Source organism: Ostrea edulis, chromosome 9 (genome assembly GCF_947568905.1).
Source record: "Ostrea edulis chromosome 9, xbOstEdul1.1, whole genome shotgun sequence".
In the NCBI taxonomy this organism is placed as follows: Eukaryota; Metazoa; Mollusca; class Bivalvia; order Ostreida; family Ostreidae; genus Ostrea; species Ostrea edulis.
Window position 1 is genome coordinate 49,985,353 of NC_079172.1, and position 9,769 is coordinate 49,995,121.

The 9,769-nt window shown below is 35.4% G+C and overlaps 1 protein-coding gene and 1 pseudogene across 1 annotated transcript in view; both read left to right on the forward strand.

Annotated features, from left to right (window-relative positions):
* Positions 1-6,280, forward strand: part of LOC125657986 (kidney mitochondrial carrier protein 1-like) — a 77,904-nt gene extending 71,624 nt beyond the window's left edge. The window contains exon 11 of the mRNA XM_048888978.2: positions 2,499-6,280. Coding sequence (XP_048744935.2) covers positions 2,499-2,537 — 39 coding nt within the window. The 3' untranslated portion in view covers positions 2,538-6,280. The remainder of the gene's footprint in view (positions 1-2,498) is intronic.
* Positions 6,281-8,282: 2,002 nt separating this feature from the next.
* LOC125660095 (uncharacterized) lies at positions 8,283-9,528 on the forward strand (annotated as a pseudogene).
* The last annotated feature ends 241 nt before the right edge of the window (positions 9,529-9,769 follow it).

Consider the following 9,769-nt stretch of genomic DNA (forward strand, 5'->3'; position numbering starts at 1 on the left):
AAGCATTCTTGGGTGAAGGGCTTTCAAGTTTGTTCAAATAAAGGGCTATGTCCCCTTCAAAGGGGAGATAATCACAAAAATACAAAATTAGGGTGGAGTCATTTAAAAATCTTAAGACCCACCGGGCCAGAGGAGCTGACATTTACATGAAAGTTTCCTAACATAATGCAGATTCAAGTTGTTCAAATCATGGCCCCCAGAGGTAGGTTGGGGCCACAATAGGGGATCAAAGTTTTACATGGGAATACATGTATATAGGGAAAATATTTTAAAATTTTCTCTATTCTGAAAGCCTTTGGCAAGTACTTCTAGAGAATTATACCATTTAAGGTTAACACTGCCAGTTACAGTCCCTGAAACGTTCTTCTTTCCCAGTTGAACGGTGAACAAACGGTGAATGCATTCAGAGCGAACGGTGAACGCACTCAGAGCGAACGTAGAGTGAACGGTGAACACACGCAGGGCGAACGCTAAAAATGTAATTTGGTGAGCGAACGCAGAGCGCAAACGCAAGCCCAATGTGAACGCAAAACAAACTATTCATTCGGAACATTTAGGATGTTTTCCCTTTGATTGTACTTTTTTCATAATCAGATAAGAATAAAGATATTATACATTTAATCAATGGATATAAATGATAAGATATACCAGAATCGGGAAAACTGCATGTTCTACAGTTCTGAATATATTCAGTCTAAACAAAGCCTAGTGCATTTTTGTATAAGTTATGAATCTCATGAAATTATCGCAATTCTCACATCAATTCATGCAGCAATCATCCACAAACACAAACCCAAATTTAATGTGTACATTGCGTACAGTATTACATGTACAGATACATGTACCTTTTCATAATAAATCATGAATATTGATGCATCATCTTGGGGATACTATTAGATTTTGACAAATAATACATGGTATCTATTTTTTAATTCACGATGTATGTGAAAAAGAAAAGACTATATCCTCGTAATTAGCACTGTATAGTGACATCCAGAATTTACAGGTGTTCGTGTAAGGCTTCAAACTTTCCGAGCTTGGTCATTTGTGATACATGTAATTAACAAACATTCTCAAAGGGGGTCAAGATTGATGCATTAAACAAACAACACGGACTGTATAGGTACCCCATGTCAACTCCTTCATGCTCCTAAACAGTATAAAAAGTTTATTTCCCACTTAATTAGATTTATAAACATTCAGATGTTTTGTCATTCACTTTATTGAAACTATCGACCCGAAGCAATAATCCCAGAATCTATGTTAAGTACAAAATTTATTACTATTATCGATTTATGAAATTCAGGATGCCTTGTCTCGAATTGGTGAGTGGACTGGAGTTTTCTTTGAATTTTTACAGTTAATAATCCAGAAATTTTGTACTTCGCTATCAAATTTCTGATAAAATAAAGTTTCCTTCCACTCTTACGCACGCGTTCTTTTTTATGTTTGCCTCTCTATCAAAACCGATCTTTTCACTTTGGTGTTCCGAGTGACAATGCAAAGACAAAAGACTGGACGGTGAGCGCACGGTGAACGCAAAACGATGAGCACACGGAAAAATGGTAATTAAGGCCAAAAAAAAAAGATAGTTTGTTTCCCCTCGCCCGACCGACCCAGTGAAATTCCCGCCGACCCAAAAGTTTTTATTCATATTTTTCAGCGACAGTTTTTTTTATTTCCGGGAAAATTCGGAGCCGTTTCCGGTACGAAACATTATTTTACTGTGACCGGAAGTTTCTATTTTTTCCCGGGAATCGATCTAAAATCAAGAAACATTACGATTAGAGCGTTCGACCTTTCAACTTCAAAATGACAAATATTAACAAACAATTACACTTCTACAGGTATTCACTGATTGGTTTAAAGCATACTACCTTGTAGTATGTCTTAGTATATTGCCATGGAAATTTAGTACAAAAAATATTGTTGTAGAAAAAAAAACCTTTTTACCTACCTACCTACCCATATGTGAAATTTAGGGTCGGGAGAGGGGAAACAAACATATTTTTAAATGTGGCCTAAAGTAGAACGTTTCAAGGACTGTACATACAAGTATCTTCTAGCAGATACATGTATAATATCTAACAAGAAAAATTGTGTGTGGGTAATTCAAGAGTAGAGAATTATTAGCAGTAATCTTTCTTTCTTTTTTTCATCATTAATTCTTATTAACTCTTACTTTTTTCCTACAGGATATAAGCATTTTCCATGGTGATGCACATGCCCATTAAACATGTAGTACTAGAGTTTCTGTCCTCTAGCATTCCATAGATGAAAAGTTGTGTGAGGCAACTCATCTTAATTTGTTAGCCATTAAGGGTTAATTATCCACTCCACATGAGTAGACTGGATGGTAAACCCTTGGCTATAGGGAAGATGTACATTAGGGTAACTGTACATCAAATACCTTCATAGAATTCAAATGGGATCCAGTTAGGATCCAAACCACTATAAGACTGCATGTGTATGATTGTCATATCTTCCTTAACTTATAGTTCTTCATGACCTATGAACAACTGAAGAAAGTGAAATGATGAATGGTCACACAAAAAAAGGACAATCAACTATGGAATCAAATGGGCAGTTGATTTTTTAAGTAGTTGTTTTAATTAGTGTACATGTGTTCTATTTACATGTACTTGGGGATTAATTAATGTAAATGTGTTTAAATGTACATAAGCCTTAGTTGGTGTTTTATTAGTTTACCTGAGCCAAAGGTTCATTGAGTTTATCATATGGTTCTTGGATGGCCTGTGATGTGTGTAGTACACCCCATAGAATATAACCCATATTGTGAGAAATCAATAGTGTAATTGGGTGAAGAATTTTCACATCGAAGAGAACATTTCCCCTAATCAAAAGGAACACAGATACTGGTTTCTTAAAAGAATAGGTTTCTTGAAAAATAGTTAATTTGATTTGTTAAACTTTGTGCAGGATAAAAATATATCTTTTGTGGGAAATTTTTCCACTGGGTACAATAAAAATCTAGTAAACTATTTGATACTGAAAAAAATGTATTTTCTATAAATCAAAATTTATGTACATTTACACTAGAAAATGTTTTCAAGGAAAATAATTTATTTGCTTTTATATTTGTTATTGTATAACTATTATACAGTTATTTCCATGAATCCACAATTGATTTGTATGTATATATAAATTATATTTTTAAACTTATTACCTTTAAATTTTGTCATTTTAATCAATTATTATGTACTATTTATTATGCTGTTTAATGAAAATGTGAAATTTTTTGATGTTAATACATTTTTGTATATTTATTTCTGTATAAGTTTGACTACATCTTTAAAAGGGTGGCAACATATACATTTTCTTTGTTTATTGATTAAATTAAGCTATTATTAAAAGGGGGCATTCGCATTCGTGTTGTACCGACACATCTAGGTTTGGGTTGGGTTTTTTTTTTTAGTTTCAATGTATGCCATACCAAAATTCATTCCATTGTTGAAATCCAGCTCTTCTGCGTTAAAATTGTCCATTGACTTACATATATGCAACTTCAAAACGGGTCCAATGTTTAATATACAAGTATTTGGAGATTTAAGATGGCACTCAGCATAGTGCTATCTTTACCAGAATTGTGATTATATGAAATATATTTAAGAAGGAACAACACATCTTCATAATAGCTGACTTCCTTTTTAAACATAAATGAAAATATAAATACCAGCAATACGTACTTTATATTTCTTTTAAATTTAATTACCTAGCTGAGTTAAGCTCAGCAGGTTACTATGTTGATTGCTGATCTGTACATTAAGAGTGTGAGTTTAGTAGGGGTTTGATCTATAACTCACCTGAGCTGAAAGCTCAAGTGAACTTTTCTGATCACCTGTTGTCCATCCTGTCTGTCTGTAAACTATTTACATTTTCGACTTCTTCTCCAGAACCACGGGACCAATTTCAACCAAACTTTACAAAAAAGCATCCTTGGGTGAAGGGCTTAAGTTTGTTCAAGTGAAGGGCCATGCCCCCTTCAAATAGGGAGATAATCGCAAAAATAAGGTGGGGGTCATTTCAAAATCTTCTCAAGAACCACAGGGCCAGAAAAGCTGAAATTTACATGAAAGCTGCCTGACATAGAGCAGATTTTTAGTTTGAAAAAATCATGACCCCTGGGGGTATAATGGGATCACATAGGGGATCACAGTTTTACATACAAATATACAGGGAAAATCTTTGAAAACCTTCTTCTCAAGAACCACTATGCCAGGAAAGTAGAAATTCACATGGAAGCTTCCTGACATAGTGCAGATTAATTTTTTTTTAAATCATGACCCCTGAGGGTATGATGGGGTCACACTTGGGGATCAAACTTTTACATACAATTATATAGGGAAAATCTTCTCAAGAAACAATGGACCAGAAAAGTTTATATTTGCATGAAAGATTCCTGACATAGTGCAGTAACAAGTTTGTTTAAATCATGGCCCCCAGGGGTTGGGTGGGCCACAATAGGGGATCAAATGTTTACATACAAATATATAGAGAAAATCTTAAGATATCTTCTTATGAAGAATCACTGGGTCAGAAAAGTTTACATTTATATGAAAGCTTCCTGATATAGTGCAGATTCAAGTTTGTTAAAATCATGCCCCTTTTTGGGGAAGGGGGGAGCAATAGAGAATCAAAGTTTTACATACAAATATATAGTGAAAATCTTCTCAAGAACCATTAGGCTAGAGAAGTTCACATGTACATGAAAGCTTCCTGACATAGTGCAGATTCAAGTTTGTAAAAATCATGGCCCTCGGGAGTAGGTTGGGGCCACAATAGGGATCAAAGTTTTACTTGCGATTATATAGGGAAAATCTTTGAATATGGACCAAGATAACTCAGGTGAGTGATGTGGCCTCTTATTTCAGATTGCTTTCCACTAAAACTGCATTTTTCAAAACTAAGTAAGCTAAATTTGAAAGTTTTCAATTTCAAAATATTATTGTACATGTACATATTCTCCACTTTCCATCCATCTTGGATTTCTCAGATGTGTTATTCCTCCTTAAATCCCCTCAACTGCAATGGCCAATACAAAAATAAGCTAGAAACTCTTGGATTATATCACATGTAGCATGAATTGTGAAAGGCAATTGCTTTTCAATCGATTTGTTTGAATGTTTTTAAAAGGTTGCTGGTAGACTGAGGTTCATCGTCGGAAACCTACGGTCGGTCACACTTCGTTTACTTCCTGTGGGACACACCGCTGATATTTTCGCATAACTCATTTAAATACATGACCTTACATCACCTATCAAGGACCAATGGGAACCACCTCAAGTATTCTCGGAACTCTGAGCATCAGCAGTAATGGTGATGCCCATGAAAGTGTGTGTGTTTTGTTGTGCCACTATCAAAGATCGGGGTTACAGGCTCTGTCGTCAAAAACTTCACCTGAACAGTGCAGCTATGCTCTAGAGTGCCTAAACTTTACCCAACAGATGCATCAATTGTGTGCAGCGTTTGTACGAATAAATGAAATTGGGTATGCAGTCAATTGACATGAAAGTGGACCAGATGAAGGAGAAAAGAGATAAGTTGTTAGGTATGTTTATATTTTGAATAAAATTAATTTCAAAACAAACTGACAAAGAAGTTGTAAAGCATCTCGCTGAAAGCTTTGTAACTTAAACGTAGTCAAAATCTTCGTTTTGAAAGTCATGTTTTTCCATTCCCCCAAACACTAGAAATAAGGGGGCTTTTTCATTGGTTGAATATTGCAATAAGGAATGGTAATGTGACCAATTGCATATAAAGAAGCCGAGACACACTTTCCAGCGAAAATATCGGCATTGTGTCCCATGGGAGGTAAAAGAAGTGCTACAACGTGTATGAATCAAAAAAATCATATTTTGAAATATTATAGATTGTGGTTTTCATGGCTGATAAACCAAACTCATCCCAGTATTAATCACTGTTAATAAATTATTGATATTCAATCTGATGAATGTATGTAGAGAAATTGTGAATTCTTGAGATAAATCATGATTATTCAAGAAAATGGTGTATTCTTTTGTTGCAATATATTGTTTTGATATGCATGATTCTATTAGACTCCTCAAATTACACACATTTTATGAATGAATTTACACACATTTTATGAATAATTTCCTTGGATTTGCTAAGTTACACACATTTTATTGTTGAGTTATTCTGAACCTCTTTATTTTCTTGTAATTCCACTTCTTTTCTCCATATTTCAAATATTCAAAATAAAAGATCTGGAAGGATGACTTGCCAGGGAAAATAGAGAAAATGTTATCATTTAGAGAGAGAAATGTAAAAATGTTTCAATATTTTGTCAGGGAAAGGGATAGGCGAACTTATATATTCTGCATATGTTGCTACTGAACAAGCAATTGAATCTGCATTTGCGTTAGCCCTTTCAGCCAAACGACAAGTCAAAAAATCTGCTTTGATAATCAAAAGGCAGATTTTTGACTGCCACAAAATTGCCACGCAGTAACCTACCATGACCACCTTTCCATCATCTCTGAATACATGTGTATATAATATCTTATTGCATAATTTCTCTCCCAAGTCGTATCAGACAACCTATCTTTTAATTCAAAGGCAAAAAGGTGTGCGATGTCGTACTCTCAGGACATATGTGCCTCAGCTATGAATGGCAAATGAATATTACCTAAGTACCTCACGTTTAAAATGACTATGCACCATCTTACAAGAAGTACTTAGTTAATTACACTATTATTCGTGGGGAACCGGGTTAGAATAGGTCCTCAGTACCCCCTTGCTTGTCGTAAGAGGCGACTAAATGGGGCGGTCCTTCGGATGAGACCGTAAAAACCGAGGCCCCGTGTCACAGCAGGTGTGGCACGATAAAGATCCCTCCCTGCTCAAAGGCCGTAAGCGCCGAGCATAGGCCTAAATTTGAAGCTCTTCACCAGTCTTGGTGACGTCTCCACATGGGTGAAATATTCTCGAGCGGGACGTTAAACAATATTTAATCATTAAACATGTTAGGTCACTGTAGAAGTTACTCAAAGACGCTGGAACTTGAAATTGCTATTTGCAATGCGATTTCAAATTCTGGATTAATACTGCCTACAAACATATCTCTTACAAATAACTCAGTAATTCATGTTTTAGCCCCAAAACGCGTAAATGCCCCCACATATTAATGTCAAACAACTTTATATATAAACAAAGGGTCGCATACGTTCACAAAATACTTGTTTGCAAAGGTCAACGACATCTATATCGGATCTGAAAAGTTTTTCAGTTTTTGGCTATCATATTCATACTCATTGCGTATTTGCCATTTGAATACCTGTAGGATTCCCAAGTACTAAGGACAAGCCTAATACATTTTATGTGTCAATACATTATACATGTAGTCTAAACATAATTTTTGAAATCGTGAAAATTAGATTGTCTCTATTTTTTTCTGAGTATCAGATACAATGTATACGGTTACATGTTCCGAGTGTATCAAATATTTAATATTCTATACTACTACAGTCCAAAAGCTCTTATACTCGTATGTATTGTTTTCTACAACCAACAATTGGCAACTGTACATAACTCTGACAAGAAAACAAAATACAGTGTATGGGAAGTTTAATACGCATTGATAAAGTTCAACATTACTCGAAGTACATGCACCTGTACAAATTGATTCACCATAGCAATTTGCTACTGGAATACATATAATCTTCACTCAAACTGTTTAACGGTTATTTACCTTTTTTGGCGTTAAAGTTTTTCTTCCAATTCTTTGCAAAGTTCACAACGGTTTTTCGTAAAAGGTACCATGCCTTTGTCAACAACTTTCATTCAGAAAAAACATAACAAATTCTCGTTAAGAGCCTTGACTATTAAAACACAGGTATTGCATGCTGTATTCGGCGTGTTTGTTGCGAGTCCTATTCACAAACTAAACAGTGTCCAGGTTGGAAGCTTGTTTCAAACTCGGCACATGGTAATAAACAGAGATTTGACATGAAACATTTATAAAAACTAGAAGCGTGTTTCAATTAAGAAAAAAAATCTAAATGGAAAACGTAATATGGAAAAAAAATTATTTCTCGCGTTACGATAGTATAGCGAGAAACAGTTTTCCTAACGACATGTTTAGAATTTCAATAGCGAAAGTGTCGTGGGGTTATTTTGAAAAGTTTACATAGCAATGAGATTTAAGTATATTATTATTACGTGTTCGATTGAGAATCTCGGGGCTGTACATTGTCACTTTCTAGCGCACGCTCTTCTTGAGCAAGTCAAGTTTTTTATGAGAGATGGACGTCGATAATATAGACTTTTTACATAATGCTGTACCGACAGAGGTGAATAGGCAACAATAAGAGTTATTAAACAGCTTACACAGCATGATGGACTCCAAGCTCTCAACGTTTCAGCAAAATATTGTCCAAATATCAAATTCGCAGATTAACAAAATTGAGGAAAACCTGAACGAGCATTACTCTTTCCGTAAAAAGGGGAAGGAAAATCAATTTAAACATCAGGCCTGGGTTTTGACAAAACTCAAAGAAGCCAGGGATCATCTAGAATCGGCTAGCATCACAGACGAGAGTGTAGAATCCGCAAAAGTCAGGTATGGAGCTCGTAAATATAGACAATAAGTTATCAAATTGGCAGATTCGTCTCAGTTAGGTTGGAAAGTGGTGAAAGAGTACGAATCTAATCCTATTGCTGAATATTCTGACGACGAAAACAAAAATGTACAGAGATCAGATGAGAGGAAGTAGTCAAACACGTTCAGAAGCTCGAGAAAATCCCACCGATTCACGCCATATTTTAAGAAACCTGAAGCGACACGCATGGAGACAGACGACAAGGACCAGTCCTCTTCTAGTAGACCGGGTAGATGTTTCGATTGTGGGACTAGGGGGCACTGGAGTCGAGACTACCAGAATAGAAGTGAACATTTATTTCAATCAAATTTTGGCGCGAAAATGTGTATGTTTGAAAATCTTACAAAGGTCACTACTCCAATCGGACGTTTAAGATCAAGCTTAGGTGAATGTGAAAAAATGGGTCAAATGGTAGCGTTTCTCAGGTGATCAAGTCAGGTTATAAAATTCCATTCCAAAAAGAACCGGGTCTGTTGTGTTACAAAATAACAAATCCGCTTTGAAAAATCCATCTTTTGTACAGACAGAATTGGAAAAAGGTTGTATGTCATGTGTTTCATGCAAACCAAAAGTCGTTAACCCATTGACTGTAGCCTACAACAGAAATGGTAAGCCGCGTTTGGTTTTGGATTGTAGACATGTAAACCCTCATTTGCATAAGTGTAATTACAGGTATGAAGACGCTAGAGAAATGTTTAAAACGGGTGATTTCATGTTTACATTTGATTTAAATTTGTATCATCATATTGAGATTTTTGAAGAACATCGGCAGTATTTGGGTTTTCGTGGCAAAACAAAGGACAAATTCTTGATTATGTTTTCAACGTGCATCCTTTTGGATTATCAACTGCGGGATACATATTTAGCAAAGTATTGCGAAAGCCTGTAAAAAATTTGAGATCAAAAGGAGCTAGGCTTATTACATTCTTAGATGATGGAAAAGGAGTCGGTGTTTCATTTGAAGAAGCAAATAAAGTTAGTATGCTTATAAAAAATAAATTTCAAGCTCTTGGATTTTTGTTGGCAAATGAATAGTGTGAATGGTGTCCAAGTCAAGAGAGGACTTGGCTAGGTTTATATTGGAACACTAAAGAAGGTCAGATTTCGGTCGGTGAATACAGAATAAAACG